General features: G+C 36.1%; 1 protein-coding gene across 6 annotated transcripts in view; it reads right to left on the bottom strand.

Annotated features, from left to right (window-relative positions):
• Positions 1-20,227, bottom strand: part of si:ch211-106h4.4 — a 92,815-nt gene that overhangs the window by 45,254 nt on the left and 27,334 nt on the right. For 2 of the 6 annotated variants that reach the window (XM_087240998.1, XM_087240996.1), the window contains 13 exons: positions 10,809-10,940; positions 10,502-10,630; positions 10,325-10,424; positions 9,228-9,390; positions 8,873-9,116; positions 8,129-8,251; positions 7,714-7,841; positions 5,623-5,857; positions 5,275-5,546; positions 2,732-2,822; positions 2,420-2,560; positions 1,749-1,874; positions 1,327-1,454 (listed from right to left, as the gene is read on the bottom strand). In XM_087240998.1, the coding sequence (XP_087097124.1) occupies positions 1,327-1,454; positions 1,749-1,874; positions 2,420-2,560; positions 2,732-2,822; positions 5,275-5,546; positions 5,623-5,857; positions 7,714-7,841; positions 8,129-8,251; positions 8,873-9,116; positions 9,228-9,390; positions 10,325-10,424; positions 10,502-10,630; positions 10,809-10,932 (2,004 nt within the window). In that variant the 5' untranslated portion in view covers positions 10,933-10,940. Of the gene's footprint in view, positions 1-1,326; positions 1,455-1,748; positions 1,875-2,419; positions 2,561-2,731; positions 2,823-5,274; positions 5,547-5,622; positions 5,858-7,713; positions 7,842-8,128; positions 8,252-8,872; positions 9,117-9,227; positions 9,391-10,324; positions 10,425-10,501; positions 10,631-10,808; positions 10,941-13,006; positions 13,164-20,227 lie in introns of those variants that run through there. The other 4 variants (XM_087240999.1, XM_087240997.1, XM_087240994.1 and 1 more) reach the window with 3 other exon arrangements.

Here is a 20,227-nt window from a genome sequence, read left to right as displayed (position 1 = left end):
GACCAGTCAATGAAACCAATATTCCATCAGAACGCAAGTAGCACAAACAAGGTTTCTATCCATTGCTGACACTGGTGTGAATTATGTTTAAGTAGTAAAGAATAGCAAAATTCTCTGCTTTTATGGTTTCTCTCAGGTTGCAATGCTAAGAACTTAGCAAAGGCTAGAAGTTAAATCCACTCAGTTAAAACTCTCCTCAAACTGCTTGTGCGTGTGTGTATGTATGTGCGTTTGTTTGTTTTACGTAGATTAGTACTTTGTGTTATAGAGTAGCAATAAACTTTTGTTTCGTTTTAAGATCAGTGTTGGTGTGTTGTGTGCTTTATAAGTTAATGCCTCAGCTTCAGATACTGTTACCTTGCTCATTAAATAATTAGATACTGTTTTTATATTGTTATTGTTGGCCACGTAATAATATAATACAGAATTGCTTTACACCTAAACGTTCTATTTGCTGGACAAATACTTAAGTTAAGTGTAAGCTTTAAATAATTCTATGTGAATCATGTTCGAATCTTTGATTCGAATCCCCAAAGTTTAAACATGATTTAAACCAAAGAGCTGATTCTTACACACCCTTAGTGTATTTATGCCTTTATTACTGTAATGTTTAGTTTCTCCGTCTCATTTAGGGGAACGTTAACTCCTGAGATAAATAAGTTATATAGTATATCTGAACTTTAATAATAAATCTATATAAAATGATTATCTCGATATCAAGAACGCAAGAGAAATTTTATGCGTACTTCATTCTTCTGGTCTTGAGGTTTGCAACTGGACCTTAGCAAGATCGCTAAAGAATGCACATTGAGAAACAACCAAACAAAACTGAAGGCCTTAATTAGTTTGATCAGGTGTGTTTATTTAGGGTTAAAGCTAAATTGTGCAGAGTTGTGGCCCTCCAGGAACAGGATTTAACACCTGTGCTGCAACTGACATTATATGTTAAAGTATTACTACTGTATGTTTCCATGCACATTTGGGACATTGATTTGAGTTTGAATTATGTGACAAGGAGCTTAGGATTGTTTGGGATTGTATTCAAGATAACAACGTTATAAATAATGATCAGTTTCAGAAACATTTCAGTTGATAAGGGCACTACTGTATGTATATACAGTTTCTGAAACTGATAAATCATCAGGAGGCATGGACATTTATTCAGTTTTTTGTATATATGAAAATAAGTATTACTTTTAATGTGCTGATATTTAGTGTTTTAGGTCCATGGTTTCAACAAAAAATCTTCTATAATTTTCCCCTGAAGAAAAAAAAAAAGAACTTGCATCAGACAGTGTGATGTTTTATTGTTCATTAATGTCTCACCTGGTGTCGTTCAGATGATGTGTAGTCTACAGTGGCATTGTGCCAAACATTTTGCTGATTGCCAGTTCGATTCCACAGACAGCGTAAAGAGCCAGACTCATTCACATAAACTGCTAGTTTGATCTTATCTGAAACAAAAAATATATATATTAAAATAACTAGCTGTAGAAATAAGCTATTAATAAATGATTCTAGATCAGAGATTTTACACAAAGGTACTTATTGTCAAGTACAATTGTCTATAACATTTCCCTTGTATGATATGACGTGTTTGAAATGTGCACATCTAAATAAATAAGAAATTTCATTTCATTTTTGTTTTATGTTAACCAACATTTGACTAACAAATTATTCACTTGTGCTGTTTATGCAACATACTATTGATGTAAAATCCCCTTCAGTTCTTCTATGAAGATACTCACCAAAGCTATACATATACATGTGGTACCAGAACTCCAAACATCCATGAGATTCAGGCTCCATCATCTCACTCTCGAGATGAGCAAATGTTTTTCCACCCAAATTTTTGTCAAAGGCCATGTAGTGCCCTGAATAAAAGAAAACAATTGGATGCCATTTTCCAAAAGGATTGTTCAAATCTTAAGGATTGAAGGGCAAGAGAATAAGTTCAACACAACACCTGGCCTCAACATTTGTAGAGTAGCATGATGTGTGGAAAAAGAATTAGTACAGAGTTTACTCCAATGTTGTGATTGAATTGAAAACAAGTTCAATGGTAGTGGTTTAAAGCAAATTTAAGGCATCTACTATCTTTATTTTTGTCACAATCATTGATGGTGTTTTTAAAAAATATATTTTTGTTGCGCTTGGTAACTTTATTATATCAAGTTTCCTGGTTATTTTATAAAACACTAATCTATTAGCACGGTATAGCCATAACTAAAATTAAATGATGAAGAATACTTTTCAAAATGGCTGGTTCATATTGGCAAAAGTGAGAAATTCTTGAGCTGAATGCATAATATATATTCTTACTGTGAATTGTGTCTTTGTTTTGTAGCATACTAGCTTAGTGATAACATAGTGCTAATAAAATCATTTTGATTTCATTGCATTATGTGCTGATATTTACCTAAGGCAGTGTTGGTGGTGTGGTCGACCTCAGGAGCATGTGAACTAGCACTTGTTCCAGAGCTCCAGCTCCAGTCATCACTGGAGTCATTGACACGAGTATTTACCCATCCACACATGTCCATCTCAAAATCACAATACCCTGAAGACAATACAACACACCACTTTATTGAGATGGCATGTCATTTGTTTTGAATGATTTAACTGCTTTATGAGGACAACGCAGGTTAATAAATTACTTCATTGCTTCAAGTTCAGCACTGATGAAATAATAATAATAATAATGATGTGATTATGAATGTCAAGGACTTACCTTGAGGTGGGCAAGGGTCATTTAGGATTGTTAGGTCATCAATGGCAATATCATGTTCTCGCTCATTTCCAACCACTGCTTCAAATATGATCTGTTATCCAAGCAGAAAACCAGAAGCTTAGTAGAATCTAAAAAGTTACGGTGCACAATTGATTTACATATTTTTCTGGTTAGCTTAAGAAAAGAATCAATGCCAGTAGATGACATAACAACACTATGAGCAAAATTGATCTTTCTCCATCAACAGACATTAGTAATGTCTGCACCAATATAATGTTTTGGCCATTTATTTTCCAGGGTTACATGCAGGTAAATGCAACTGAAATTGAGATGAGCAGATGGCTTATACATGTTGTTCTCTACGAATAATGTAACATTTTACTTGAAGGGAGTATTCATAAAACTGTCATGACACCTTTATAATCATAACACATGTCATGCATATTTATGGGTATTTATGTCATTGCATTGCATTCACTCAGTTGTCATTTTAAACGCAAAAGTGACATGTCTTTGTTCTGACAACTTGACATTACTAAGGGAATAAAACCTGTCAGTGTGTTTGTCAAGACAACATAACTTGTCATAAATCTGTCATGAGGTCATTTTATATGTCATGAATGTTTTTCTGATATTTTTTCAGTGGAACAAACTGAATTTGTCATTGAAATCTCTCAAAAAAAAAGTGTAAATTCTCATGTTATAACAGTGTCGTTAATAGTTAACAAATTAATTTTAGTACCAATTTAATTTTTACCACTGTAGTAGAGGTCAAGAAACATTAATGAAGCTGCTATAAAATTCATGACACCGTTATAATGGCTTCATGACAATCATGTTTATGGCAGATTTATGACAAGGTATGTTGTCTAGGTCAGGGGTTCTCAAACTTTTCAGCCAGTCACCCCTAAAATAACAACACCAGTGATTCGCGACCCCCTCTATGCTCGGCGGTGGTTATAAGCATACAAATATTGCACACAATGGTGCACACACATCAGTAGAAACTACTGTATATAAACAAGCTTATTGACCACACAAAAAAGTGCAAAAGTCAATTTTTTATCATTATTATTCATTTGTTTAATCTAATATTAATCTCAATTACTAAGTATGGTGAGCACAATGTTTATAGCACAAGACTATTCAATTTTGGAGACTTAGAGCCACTTGGAAAAAAGTTTAACATTGTACTGTAAGATCAGTCTGCTGCAACTAATACTATTGCTGCGATGTTAATCTAATTACCCAAGGGGTCGCAATCCAATGGATTTTTTTTTTTGAAAGGCTGATGACTTTTTATTTTTTATGTAACTTTTAAATATTAAGTATATATTAAATATATTATGAGTTTCACTTATTTTTATATTCTGCAGGTTTTTGATAAAATATGATAGTTCTAATAGTTTAATAAAATATATGAGATTTTTGGAAATCACCAAGCGACTACCCTTCATTGTCTCGTGACCCCACGCAGGGGGTCCCAACCCCCCGTTTGAGAACCACTGGTCTAGGTAATGTCATGACAAAGACAGGTTGTGACGTATTTGTTTATGTCAAGTCGTCATAACAAGGACATCTCAAACAATGTCATCTTTGCATTTAAAATGGCATAACTGAGTGAATAATAATATCAATGTCATAAACATGCATAAAATCATATTCATTGCATTTTTTATGTCATGATTATAAAGGTTTCATTTTAGTCTTATACACTAAAGTGCTACCATTATTTCTAGCATCTTGTGTATGATAAAAGAGAACAAGTATTTGCTCACCAAATAAACAGAGTATATTTAATGTTCCCAATTAATATTATTTTGATGTATTGATCATTAAACTATTATATAATCCTCATCAGAATAGCATTTCATTCTCATTTAAGACATAAAACATCTGAAATTACATAATAGAAAGGTTAAAAAAAAAAAAACAAGAGAAAGAATGTGCATACAGATGATACCACTGTCAACACAACTGTTTACACAGATCTGTGAAAATTATTAAAAGCATAATTATAAAAAACTTTTAAAAAAATTAGCAAATGTAGGATAAGTTTAAAACTGTGTTATATTCATATATTTTTATGTCATCTCATGGCGAGGCAGTGGCGCAGTAGGTAGTGCTGTCGCCTCAAAGCAAGAAGGTCGCTGGTTTGAACCTCGGCTCAGTTGGCATTTCTGTGTGGAGTTAGCATGTTCTCCCTGCCTTCCCGTGGGTTTCCTCCGGGTGCTCCTGTTTGCCCCACAGTCCAAAGACATGCGGTACAGGTGAATTGGGTGAGCTAAATTGTCCGTAGTGTATGAGTGTGTTTGTGAATGTGTGTGTGGATGTTTCCCAGAGATGGGTTGCAGCTGGAAAGACATCTGTTGCATAGAAACTTGTTTGTATAAGTTGGCGGTTCATTCCGCTGTGGTGACCTCGGATTAATAAAGGGACTGAGCCGACAAGAAAATGAATGAATGAATGAATGTCATCTCATAAGATAACATATGCTAAGCACACTGCGACAAGCACAAAATTACCTAACTCATTTCCCATACCTTATATGAGCTGTGGGGACTTCTGACTGTTGCTCTGCCGTGTCTCCACTTTTGCCCTTGATCTCCATTCACACTCCACACTGATATTTGAGATATTTTGCTACTCAGAACATCCTGGACGTAGATGTTTAGAGAACCCACATCTTTCCCATTCATTTGGTACCAGAACATGAGACACTCTCCGTGTTCAGAGGTCGGTGAATTGACTTCTGTCATCATTCTGCCTCTGCTGCCGCTGGGGTTCTTCCAGAGCTGAGCACTCAAGTAAAAACCTATTGAAAAAAGATACTATTATAAAACACAGATTTTCCTAATATTCTATGCTATTGCTAAAGTGAAGATTCAGACCTTTATCAGTCTCTAAAGTGTGATCTGTTGCAGGGCTGGGGGTGCCAATGGACAGTTCTCCTTTGGTTCGGATCCAAGTAAAATCAGTTGTAAGGTCAGATGATAGGCCGCACAGAGAGCCCTGGAAAGTGCACTCCCGCTCAGCTGGACAGGAGCCATTTATACTGCCTGACACCTGCACATCATCTATGGCGATGTAGCCCTCAGAGGTTTCCAGGATGCCCTCAAATATGAACTATTAGATAGGTGAAAACACGAATGTACACATATTCATCTATAGATGCTGCATATGGAAGCTTAGGCTTACTTGCCTCACTGCCTAATTATTAGTTATTGCTTTTGCAGTCAATGGCTACGTTTACATGGACATCACTAAGCAAATATTTTTCCTTAATCTAAATAATATAATCCTATAAAATATAATAAAACAATCCTTTCATGATCCCGTTTTACATGTTATAGCACATAATTAGTCACTGTGTTTATCTTTTTTCCTCCGGAGTTTCATGTAATTTTGGGTGTTTAATTTTTAGTTTGTACTTTCACTTTTATTCTGCAACATTTCATGCATGCCCTCTATGACAAACGAGACATTAGATGAGAGTATGAACTGCTGGAAGAGTGTTGTTTCAATGGCATTTGATAACGCACGCCGGATTGGAGAAAAAAAAACTCCTTATTTTGCAATGTGTGTTGGTAGGTGCAGAGAGCAGTGTCAAACAGCCATGTGTGTATATAGAATATCCTGTTGCAAAATGTGGTGAAAATCCAAAACGAAGGCCATAGTATGATTGTGTTTTTTTTTATTATTTATTTTTCTTTTATTATTTTTTTTGTGTTTTCACCTTCATTGGATAGGAAAGTAGAGAGTATTGACAGGAGAGCATGGGGAGCAGAGAGAGGGGAAGGATCAGCATAGGACCGCGAAGCGGGAATCGAACTTGGGTCACTGCGAGCACCTGAGTGCATGTGTTGACGCACTAACCACTACACCGACATTATTTGTGGTTTTTACATGTTTGTACTGCACTTCAATAATGCGACTAATATCGAAATATTCGTCTTGTCCTAATCCGATTTCTGTTTAATTCAATTATGACTTTAGTCAGATTAAATGAATCAAATATCGCTGTTTACATGGTCGACTCGTAATCAGAGCAGTCTTAATCGTATTAAAATTATTGGTCTCCATGTACTGTAAACCTACTCATTGTTTACACACAAAGACACTTCATGAAACCTCACAGTTTTTATTAAGCTTCTGTGGCAGAATCAAGTGTCATAATGCTTTTATACAATATATCATAAGTTTCAGATATCTCAAGACTGTGTGTAAAGTTTTAGCTCAAAATACTTTAAACAATTATACCTATTCTATTATGCCTTGCTGTTAATTTATTTACAGCCTAAACTTTGATATTTTGCCATGTCTGTGAAGCACTTTGGTCAACATTAATGCAGATTTAATGTGTTATACAAATATAGCTGACCTTGACCTTAAACTAATTATTTAGTCACAAGATGACACCAAACAAACAATTACAGCGGCGTGAATGATGATTTGAAGTTTCTGGATGACCCCGTGTTATTCAGTGGTTATCTGGGAAAAACATATATTGCAATGTCATACAGTAATTGACCAATCAGAATCAAGTATTCCAGAGAGCCATTTAATAAGTATAATAAATATACAGTTAAGATAATTTTATTACATATTTTTATTGTAAAACAATATATTTTATATACTATAATTTTAACAATAATTTAAAAACGATATTTCATATTTAATCATACATATATTTCAGCACATAAATTAATAAACGCATGAATTTTTTTTTTATAAAAACAACACATACAGATGTGTAACTGGCTAAAAGAAGCTCCACAATCTGTATCTACAGTATATAAAAAGTGTGTCTTGTGTTTGAGAATGAAGAGTGTGTGTAGATACAAGGATATACTTATGAAAACTTAAAGGAAGGATGCAGAAAGATTGTGGGATTGGGATATCAATGCTGCATTCAAAAATCACATCAGATGTGCTTCATTACCATCCTTTAAAATACAGTTGTTGTGTGTGTGACTCAGTACCTGAATTGGTTCTTTGCTGTCTGCAAAACTGAGGTCCACAAAACGCCACTTGTTGCCTTGATTCCCTGTCCTCATCCACATAAGAGTCTGTTCTCCATTAGTATGCTTGATGAGGAATTTGAGAGAGCCTTTAACAGCCATAGAAACACTGGATTATTCTTTCTGCTTGTAAATAATTCTTGTACACATATACGGTAGCATAAATATATGATTAGTTAGTTTTGTACTGTTCACATGAGAGTCATTTTTAACATGTTATTGTAAAATTATAATTATAGGCTAATAAGTAAACATTTGTTACATTATTATGTATGATGTCTCGGAGAACAATATTTCACAAACAGCCTTTTATCAATCATCCACTTTCAAATCCATAACATCCTCAAATTGCATGATGGGTGTCATCTTGACTCACCAATGCGTCCACCGTACATTAGATACCAGAAGCTGACACATTTGGCCTGCTGTGGAAAGCTGATCAGTCTGGCTGTTTGAGGTGGTTTGGAGGACCGAAGTGATCCTATGTACATAAAATAGCCTGCACAAAATAAAAAGTGAAATCATTTTTTTTTAGCAATTAAACATTTTACAAGAGCGCTTTTGATAAATGAAAACAAATATTTAAACATCTGAATCATTAACAAAGAAACTGTTTTCTTTAGCTTAACAAGTCTGTTAACTTACACATAAAAATGTTCATGCACATTAACCATTTTTGAACAATAGTTAGGGTGACTAGAACCCAGGACAGTCTCATGTTGTCTATTTTGTTTTGAGACACGACTTATGAAAAAAGTCTTTTTTTTACCCCTATTTCACTTTTCCTAAAATGTCTTGCTTGCCACTTGCTACGCACAAACGGTAAGCATCTTTCTTGTGAAAATAGCCTAATCGATAATCCCATTCGCAAAAATATATATTCACATATATGTGAAACACTGTTAAAAATATATTGAAATATATTTTGTTCAATTTAATTCATCTTGTGTTGTTTTAAATGATTGAAACAACACAATTCTTGAGATTTCATTTGGATAACCTAATTGTTTTATGTTCCACTTACATTTGTAAAAAAAAATAATACGTTAACCTAATTCCTTTATGTTGTACCAAAACAAATCGATTGTGTGGAACCCAGCATATTTTACAGTGTATCTACCAGAGCCAGTGGTGTGATCATGTGAAGGTCCGTCATAACCATAGAAAGGTTTCTGTCCATCTTCTCTCCTCCATTTGATTTCAGTCGTCTGGTCATGATACCAAGAACAAGCGTCTTTCTCAAAGTCACAACTGAGCTGATCTGAGTCTGCAGGGACGTCTCCCTCTGCGCAGTCTGTCAGTGTAATGTCATCCAGCATGATATCCTGAGCTCCAATGTATGTAGGATCCACAGAAAATACAAGCTATGAAATGAAATTTTTTTTTTTTAAAAACCATCAACATGACATGAAGACAGAACAAATTAACAGCCATAAGACTATTTAGTGCTATCAAGCAGACTGACTGTGCATTACCTTTGAGCCCAGAGCACGATTACCGATCAACAAGCCAGCATTTTCCCAACCGTTAGTCTGGCCCTTTTTAATAGACCATAACTCTACAGTCTTTGTGTTGGAGGTCAAACTCAGGGTGAAGTGGGAAGAGATATTCACAGCATCATGAAGATGATACCAAAAGCTGAAAAATAACCACTGAACATTTATTAAAATGATCAGGTAAAAATTATATTAACTTACAAATACATAATAATATTAATAATAATAATAATAATACATTTTATTTATAATGCACTTTTCTAAGAACCAAAGTGCTACAACAACAGAGCAATCAAACATGCAATAAAATACAAGTATACATAAAAAAGTTCTAAAATATAAACACAAAATAATCAAGAATCTAACAATGCATTCTTAAAAAGATGAGTTTTTAGCATCTTCTTAAAACTAGCTAGTGTGGAAACATTTCTTCCACAGTAAGGGAGAGCCTTCCATAACCTAGATGCAGCAACAGAGAAAGCTCTCTCCCCCATTGATTTTAGTCTACAAGGTGATTGTTAAAGGGTGAGAGTATCCGCAGACCAAAGGGAGTGAGAAGGTGTACTAAGAGACAATGTCACAGATATAGGAAGAAGCGGTATCATGTAGAGCTTTATATGCAAGTGTGAGTGTTTTAAAAATGATACAGGACTGAACTGGGAGCCAATGCAATGCAGTAATGTGCTGCCATGGTGGAGTGCGAGTGAGAATGCGTGCTGCTGAGTTTTGAATGTACTGTAAAGCAACAAAGAGTGCATTACAATAGTCAATCTTGGAAGTGACAAATGCATGAACGAGTCTCTCAGCATCAGGTTGAGTGAGGTAGGACCTAATTTTTGCAATGTTCATCAGATGATGAAAATCAGATTTTGTAATGCTCTTGATGTGTGAGTCTAGTGATAAATGACACCAAGGTTACATGCTTTGGTAGATGGACAGACGACAGCATTATCCAGATTCAATTTAAGCTTATAATATAGGAGACAGATAGATAGACAGACAGACGGACAGAAAGACAGACAGATAGACAGACAGACAGATGAATAGACAGACAGACAGATGTGCTCATTCTTTACCTTAGGTTGCATCCGAGTTCAGTGGCCTGTAGAAGTGTGTGCTCCAAGATTGCTTCAGAAAAGATATCTGGATCATCACCTTCTACATGCATAACTCCACCTGTATATAACACAGAAATGTAATTGTATGTAACATCAAACAAATGTCAGCTTGATTATTACGGTCCAAAGGCCTACCCCAAGATGATCCTGTGGTGTGATCCACACCAGGAATCACACTGATGTTTGCCATCTCTCTCCGCCATTTAAACTCATCCCTACTGGAGTCAATCCATCCACATGCATGTTCATCAAAGTTGCAGGAGCCTGTGAGGAAAGACAATAGTTCATTGTGAACATGGTACTGCGTTTGTATTATAAGGCTATAATTTATTATTTATTTGCTGGTAATTCTAAATTATAATTTAAGAAATGATAGAATTGTGCATGATTAGTGTTTTTTTTTTTTTACTAAACATGATGAAAATGCAGTAAAATACTGTACCACAGAACTCTTCATCTGACCCATCTGCACAGTTAATGTGGAAATCACACACTTGCTCCTTAGAGATACAGCCTTGAGAATCAATACACTGGAAATTGCCATCAGGACAAGACGCCAAGACCATCGAAACTGCTAAGAAAACGCATAGTATGCAGCTTAGAAAAAACATGGATTAACTATGAAAGTTATAGATTTACATCTGTGAAACAAAATGCACAATGCATTTACAAATGCATTTCAATACATTTTTCGACAAAATGTTTAGACACATCAGCTTTCACCAGCCGTTTTATTAGGTACACCTTGCTAATACAGGTTGGTATATCACGTTCACAACTGGCTTAATTATTTAACAAGATGGTGGAATCTGAGGTTTTTGACAAGATATTATCACACAGTTGCTGCAGATCTTTTGCACATCCATGATGTGAATCTCCCTGTTGGCGCTGCACCTGCTGTTTTTAAGATGTTGCTTAAACTGGAACGTAAACTCCACATTAGAGGCTTAGTAATTACAAGCTACTTACAAGTTAGTAACTAAATTTGTACTTACTGGGGTTGCATCACGTTCTTAAGGCAGAATGTACTAATTAGGTTGTAAACTCATAATGCTGTTACACTGAATGACATAACACTCAATCAGAAGTCTTTGTTAAATCGAAAAATTGTCTGAAATGTGCATGAACAGTTATCAAAATCAAAACATTCATTCATGCATTTTTTTTGGCTTAGTCCCTTTATAATTCTGGGGTCGCCACAGCAGAATGAACCGCCAACTTATCCAGCATATGCTTTAAGCAGCTGATGTCCTTCCAGCTGCAACCCATCTCTGGGAAACATCCATACACACTCATTCACACTCATACACTACGGACAATTTAGCTTACCCAATTCACCTGTCTTTTAGACTATGGGGGACACCTAAGCACCCGGAGGAAACCTACGCGAATGCATGGACCAACTGACTCAGCCAAGGCTCGAACCAGCGACCTTCTTGCTGTGAGGCAACAGCACTACCTACTGTGCCACTCCGTCGCCCCAAAATCAAAACCTCAACTTGAAATTGTTTTAATAGCCTAAACATTGAAAAGGAACAGAAAAAATTATGTCATAAAGAAATTTTTGTTTAAATTCACCAATACAAAACTAAATACTCCTTGAATTTTTTTTAACTTGTCTGGCAAAAACCAGAAAAAAAAAATCTACGATTTGGCAGGACATAAGCATCACAAGATGTGGACATTGGTCATAAAGAAATGGACATGATAAGCTACAATACACAGGTATTACTATGTTTAAACCATAAACCAATGTGTTTCAACCATAAATTAAATTGGTAATAAGGGGCCCAGAAACACAAATACTCACCATTACATAAACAGTAGACTGAATCTATAGTTTCCTGTTTTACAAACAAGCACTATGAATTTTTGATCTTACCATCCTCATGTTGCAGCGGGAATTAAAATTCATTAGACGAGGCAACCTTTTTAACATTTTCTAATGTTTAATTAAGCTATCAACAAGACATCAACAAGACATAATTAACCAAGCCACAAAGAACTGTCTATATATTAGTGACCTCTGCCTTGAAGACAGATTTGCATACTCTTGGTATTTCCTATTTTCAATACTATGCCATTAGTGGTCCCCTGGTTCCCTTCCACCATCAAAGGACATGTGATCTAAGTTATTTGACTAATTCAAATTGGCACTATAGATGTGCTCCTAGTCAGCAGTTATCTATTCATAGCAATTTCTATTTGGTCGTTAGTTATAAACAGTAGGGGAGTTCTCGAGATCTACCTGAGCTTAAACTCCCCTCTCACCCTGCAAATGGGAGGGAGCCCTAGGCTCAAGGATCTTATGAGCTCAGGGTTCTCTCCCAAAACAGCATGCCAAACAAGCTTTATAATCAATCTTCAGCTAAGTGTGAACTCTTGAAACATGATCACCGAGTTCTTCTGATTGATGCATGAATGAAAAATGTTTTCTTTCAACTGCTACCTAAGATTTTAATGTAAAGGATTTCATAAAACCACACATTATACATGCAAAACAAACATTACAGATCCTACAGTAAATGGCAAGTCCTGATAACCTTTCTGACCCTCTCGTTGGCCTTTATGTTTGTAAAGTAAAACAAACACATGCCTATTTCATTTAAAAAACTAATAGAAGAAAACACTTGAGCTCACCAAGCAGCAGCAGAATCAGTCCTCTCATTTTGAGAAGAACGTGGTTGAAGACTTTCCTCAGTGAATTACTGTGCTCTTGTTGGCAGTGCATAAATGTGAAGTCAATGGAACGTGTCACAGAGACTAGAGATCATTCTTTATCTAAATCACTTGCAATGAGGGATGCTTATCAGTACATGTTAAAGTTGGTGGACCCAACGACCTCACGTTGCTTTTTATCTGCCTGCTTTTTATTACTTCCTAAGGCCAGATAAAAAGCAGACTGTATCGCATTATTACAGCCGGTACTAATGGCATTCCAACAGTTGCTGAAGAACTGATCTACAATGTTTGCTTTGGTGAGTAGAAGTTTTCAGGAAATAAGATGACATCCTGCAAAGCAAGGTGTTAAAATAAATAAAATAAAGCTCTCCTAAGCTTGCAGAATTGTTGGTTCTGTCATAACATAATTGCTTACTGCCTGTACTGGATATTTCTCTGGTATCCATGCAGTTACGTCAATAGCTTTCACTGGATGTAATGCGAGATTAAGTAGAATATAGAAATAAAAATCTTTTCTGTCAGAAAAGATGGTGAAGGTTTGAGTGCTTGTAAAGCATAATCATGCTTGATATCAACCTATTAAAGAGGCATTAAGCAAGCACTACTGGATACTTGGAGGTATCACATCCATTATGCAACAGTGCCTGGACAGAAATTAAGAAACGGGCACTAGTTCCAAGAAGCAATAAAGTGTATGAATCTTTAAACAGAAAGAAGTACAACCTTCGACCAGTCTCAAGCTCATTGGCACATTAAAGGGCATAATTTAGGAAACTTTAGATAGCCTTCTCTAGATATAGACATACTGTATAGCACAAGAGTAAAAGAGAAAATTAATGAGCATTAGTGGTGGCTTAAGAAAACATTATAGGTTTTAAATGGCCCCCATCATTGTATATGGTGTAAAATTTACTACAACTGTTTTATAGTTAAAGGAGCACTCCACTTTTTTGGAAAAAGGCTCATTTTACAGCTCCCATAGAGTTATCATTTTTGAACCCACATACCTGTAGACAAGCTCAGGTTCTGGCTGGAGCACTTTTAGCTTAGCTTGGCATAAATCATTTAATCGGATTAGACCATTAGCGGTTAAAAAATACTTGACTTATCTGTAGTTTCATTGTACTAAGACAGATGGAAAATGAAGAGCTGCTATTGTCTAGAACTATACTCTCATTCTGGAGCAATGATCGCGGATCTGCAGAATGAGATTAGAAAAGTCTGACCTAGAAAAGTCTGTCTGTCTTAATTCACAATGTAACTACAAAATACAGTTAGTGGCTGGTATTTGGCTGGTCTTAAAACTTGCATAATCAAACCTCATATAAAAACATTTAACAACATATAACCAAAACTCCTCCAGAATGATCAGAGACTGATGAGGTCCTACAGAAATTATACAGAAATTATTACTTTATACTGCTAAAGGTGAATCTACAAGTGTCCGAATCATAGGGTGTCCAGAGTTTGTCTCCCATGGCTGTTCTATTTGTTTTTTGGTTTTTTGTAATAAAAGATAAAATGTCTGGGCTCAGTGGTCAGAACTGTTGCCTCACAGCATGAAGGTCACTGGTTTGAATACGGGCTGGACCAGTTGGCATTTCTATGTGGAGTTTGCATGTTCTCCCTGTGGATTTTCTCCGGGTGCTCCAGTTTCCTCCAGAAGCCAAAGATGTGTGCTACAAAGTAAATGATTTGGGTAAACAAAATTGGTCTTAGCGTATGAGTGTATGTGTGTGTATGTATGTGTGTTTGTGTGTGTGTGTGAGAGAGAGAGAGAGAGAGAGAGAGAGAGAGAGAAAGGGAGAGAGTATGGTTGTTTCCCTGTACTGAGTTGCGGCTGGGAGGGCATTCACTGCGTAAAACATATGCCGGAATAGTTAGCGGTTTATTCTGCCGTGGCAACCACTGATAATCATGAAATAAGCCGAAGGAAAAGGAATTAATAAAATGTTATGCGATTTTGATCTGAGACTTTATGTTCCAAATTTTGCTAAAAACTTGCTAAAAGTCCACATATATTTATTATTATAATTATTATGTCCTGATACTGAAAACCATAAAATTCAACAGTGTCATACCACTAATGTTTTATGTGAATGTAGTAGAACGGTTTTATTGGAAATTTAGCATACTGTATGTGAGCACAGAGAGTTGGAGAGAAGCAAACAAATGTAAAGAACTGACATCACGTTGAATTCAAATATTATGATTTGATGTGATCAATATGCTAATTGGCATCTTAAGTAATTTAGATACATTTAGTGAAAAGACTGTAAATACTTTTCCACTGAAGAAAGTTGGAGAAGTGAGTATTGTTTGCACTTTCTCATGCAAAATGAACAAATACAATTTGTATGCATCTTTTCAAGCATAATGTTCATAATACCAGCCATACCCCCTGCCAGCATTGTGCAATGCATTTACCAGTCTGACTTACACATCTTCTCTTACTTACTGTTCCCACCCTGCCAACTCAGCACATAGGACATGAAAACAGTTGCATTTGGAATCACTACAAGAGACTAGAGAGGGAAATGGGTGATTATGCAACCCCTGGCAAAAAGGAACTGAAACTTGCTTTTCTCCAGTAACCTTCCTTACACCTCATGAGTCAACTCCACAAATCCCAACACAAGGAACCACAAAGGCTGACCAGCATTTGGACCGGCAACATGTTTATGGGAAATTGCAAAGATGTCAAATCAAAAATAGTTTTAGCTTTCTAAGAATTTCTACTTAAAACACATACAAGGCATATAGTTAAAGTTATTTAGAATCAAATAACACAACGTTAGATTAAAGGTCCTATAATCAGATTTTTAAATATTTGTATTTTCAAGAAAGCCTCGCATAACATGTTCCCACCACCATGCTGATATTATTCATTTGGTTTTGCAATTCTTAACTAATAAGACAAATCTCTAGAAAAGTAAATAGGTCAGAGTTTTGACATGGAATCAAAGTCAATGAGCTAAATGTGTGATGATCAGATGTGTAGTTTGCACTACCGATTTATAAACCAATGACCTTTTTGAATTGTTCATTTAATGAATCATTATATAAATAATAAACATCCTTCTCTGATGATGAGTGGTTACCAGATCAAATGAACTGCAAATCTGGTGATATTCAGTGATCCCCCCCCCCCCCTTAAAATCTGTACATTCTTATAATAGATGTACAAAAAAGTTGGATACAATATTCTCAATATCTTTGGGTCAGAATCTGTCCCTGACCAACCACTAGATGCTTTTAATTTAAAAACATGTTTCAAGAGTTCACACTGAACTGAAGATTGATTCTAAAGCGTGTTTGGCATGCTGTCCTGGGAGAGAGCCCTGAGCTCATAAGATCCTCGAGCCCGGGGCTCCCTCCCGTTTGCAAGGCGAGAGGGGAGGTTAAGGTCAGGTAGATCTCGAGAACTCCCCAGCTAGTAGCTAATGAACAGACAGTGATTGCTCTTAAGAGATAACTACTTACTAGGAGCATGTCGATGGTGCAGATTTGAAAAAGTCAATTAACTTAAGTTGCATGTTTTTGGATGGTGGGAGGAACCCAGGGAACCCTGGGAAAACCCACGTGAGTACGGGAGAATGTGTAAACTCTGTACAGAAATGTCGACTGGCTTGGTAATGAATAGAACCAGTGACGTTATTGCTGTCAGGCAAAATTGTTAACCACTGGGCCACCGTGTCACCCATCTAGGAAAGGAGGAGGAGTAGGGGTGAAAGGGGGGATTCTTCAAAATGAAGATGGCTGTTATATGGAAGTTAGGGTACTTATAGCGGCTTAGAAATTGTCTGATTGGTGAATCATGAATTGGATAATGCGTAAACAGCCGCAAGCAGTCATAAGCATGTGATCCTCTCGAAATTAGTTTAAAAATAAACTTCACTTATTTTGCCATTTTAAAAGTTCTAATATATCCTATAATAATCTTTATTCAAAGTAATATACTTTAAAAAATAATAAAAGAGATTTTTGTTTGTTTTTTGGCTATTCAATAAAAGTTTCAGTGCTGCACCAACACCCCTCCCCCCAACCCCATAAAAACTCATTTATACAAGGTTTGAATAACTTGAAGATGACTAATTTATGCATGTTAATTTTATCTTGTGTGATATTTAATTACAATAAGATGTTTCAGTAATAAAATCACAAATGAAATGTAAGAATCAGATCTGCATGAGAAAGAGCATTATAGGAAGAAAGAGAAGTGGGAAGATGTAAGGTTGTTACACAATGTCAACTACCAGAACTGACAACAACATTATGTTCAGTTAGCTGTGTGATGCATCACATCTTTTTTGGAGTTCCAGTTCCAATCACTGATAAGATCCTCACTTGACTCATTCTCTATCGTTCGGCTCAGTCCCGGGTTGCCACAGTGGAATGAACCGCCAATTGCTTTGGCATATGATTAATGCAACGGATGCCCTTCTACCTGCAATCCAGCACTGGGAAACACCCACAAAGGCTTACAATCACACACACAGATACACTACGGTCAATTTAGTTTATCCAATTTATCTATACTGCATGTCTTGGACTGTGGGGGAAACCAAAGCACCCAGAGGAAATCCACAGGGAGTCAAACTCCACACAGAAATGCCAACTGGCCCAGTCAGGACTCGATTCAGTGACCTTCTTGTTGTGAGGCGACAGTGCTAACCACTTATCCATCACACTGCCTCCTCACTTCATTTTGATCAGTCCAGCAATGCATGGCTTTGTTTCTTGGGAACATGAAAAGTTATTAATTGCTAACAAAATGAAGAAAGATTGATGAATGGACGAATTCCAGGCAGAAACAAGACTTCCATTAATATGCCTGACCTAAAGGAATTCTATGTGACAGGAAGTGATGAAAGTAGTTTCGAGGGGGAGTAAAGGTTATGGTGTTTAATTAAAGTTCATGAGGGCAAATTAAGACATCACAGTGGCGCAAGAAGGTCGCTGGTTCAAGCCTCGGCTGGGTCAGTTGGCATTTCTGTCTGGAGATTGTATGTTCTCCCCCTGTTTACGTGGGTTTCTTCCGGGTGCTCCAGTTTCCTCCTCAAATGCAAAGACATGCGGTACAGGTGAATTGGGTAAGCTAAATTGTCCAAAGTGTATGAGTGTGAATGACTGTGTATGGATGTTTCCCAGTGATGTGTTGCAGCTGGAAGGGCATCTGCTGCGTAAAACATATGCTGGAAAAGTTGGCAGTTCATTCCGCTGTGGTGAACCCAGATTAATAAAGAGACTAAACGAAAAAGAAAATGAAATGATGCCAAATTAAATTTGAAATAAAGTGCACAGTTGCATCATTCTCAACAATAATAATAACATAAAAAATAAGAATAGTACATTTTGATTTGGCGACGTCAAGAAAAAAAGACTTCTAAGTAAATGTCTTGATTTAAATGGACAGTATGCCCTTGATTTGTTTTTTTTAAAATGTACTCTACAGTGGTTTCAAACTTTTCAAACTTTCTTTCTTCTGTTTAACACAAAAGAAGATCATTTGAAAAAAAGCTGAAAATGTAATCCACAAAAACAATGGAAGTAAATGGTTACACGTTTCCAGCTTTTCTCAAAATATATACTTTTTGTGTTCAACAGAAAAACCAGAAGGTTTGGATAAATAAAGGATGAGTAAATGACAACACAATTTTAGTTTTGGGTAAACTATCCTATTATCAAAGCAGTAAGGAAGAAAATCATGTTTCTAAAAGCAATAGTCTTTAACAGTGTTGGGGTGACGCATTACAAGCAATGTGATTTAAATAATAATATTACTTTTAGTATGAGTAAAGGAACGCATTACTTTTAGAAATTAAGTAACATTAATTGAGTTACTTTTTTAAAAAAGTAACTAGTTTTTAGCTTTTTTATTCATTTTCTTTTCAATGTAGTCTCTTTATTCATCGGGAGTCGCCCGAGGAATGGAACTACAACTTATCAGGCATATGTTTTACACAGCGGATGCTCTTCCAGCTGAAACTGGGAAACACTCATACACTCACTTTCACACACGCTCTCATACACTACGACCAATTTAGCTTTTTCAATAAACCTGTATCGCATGTCTTTGAACTGTGCGGGAAACCAGAGCACCCGAAGGAAACCCACACTAACACAGGGAGAATATGCAAACTCCACACAGAAATGTCTAGCTGGGACTTGAACTAGCGACCTTCTGGGTGTGAGGCAACAGTGCTAACCACTGAGCCACCGTGTCGCCACTTTTAGCTTTTTAGCTTTTAATAAATAAATTGCTGAATTGAATGAACGTAGTCACATTGAATCACGAAACTCAATGAGAGAATCTGCTTCTCACAGGAACAGACAAAAACAAGATGGCAGGCCAGGGCCTAGGTAAATGAATTGTTTATTGTGGTTGTAAATTACAGAGCTGCTCTATTAAAAAAGAAGAAAAAAAACCCTGCAAGTTTTGAAAGAGATCAAGCCACAGCCAGGAAAGAAACTGTAACGCAAAAGTAACATAATGCATTACTTACCATAAAAAATAACTAAAGTAACACAACTAGTTACTTTATTAGGGGAGTAACTCAATATTGTAATGCATTACTTTCAAAAGTAACTATGCCCAACACTGCTCACTAATTTCAATCCCCAGTCTTATTCAGTATCTCGTACTCTTAACACCACCTTCACCATGCCATCATGATTATCATAAATATGATTTTTCTAGATCTCTCATGTTGTTCTTTATAGTTTTTGTTCAAAAATGAGTATCGCTGTTTCTGACCTTTTCTTCTGAATGTGTAGCAGGTGTGGTACTTTCAGGAGTGCAGGTATAGGTCTATACATTACTTATTTTATTGGTTATGGTTTTACTAATGCTGCTAATACTTGTACACCACAGTTGGCCATATCATGACTTTCCTATTACATTTTTCTAGACATCTGACAGCTTATATTAGAAAGACCTTAAATAATTGCTCATTTAAAACACATTCAAAATGAACCGAAACAGACTGAACAGAAGCAAACATGACTTTTAAACGTATTCCAACATTTTTAGCATGTGTTAAATTACTGTCACCACAGGTTTTAACACAGGATGTGCTGCACATGAGTACAAGGCATAACAGGAAAGCAAAGCACTCATAAATTAAGTGTAATTCATTTTTTTCCTCTCCGTACTGCTATTGTTGTGTATGCTGACAG

Source organism: Danio rerio, chromosome 2 (assembly GCF_052040795.2).
Source record: "Danio rerio strain M-AB ecotype USA chromosome 2, GRCz13ab, whole genome shotgun sequence".
In the NCBI taxonomy this organism is placed as follows: Eukaryota; Metazoa; Chordata; class Actinopteri; order Cypriniformes; family Danionidae; genus Danio; species Danio rerio.
The sequence above is the reverse complement of the archived record's forward strand: the minus strand, read 5'-3'. Positions and strand labels throughout refer to the sequence as shown.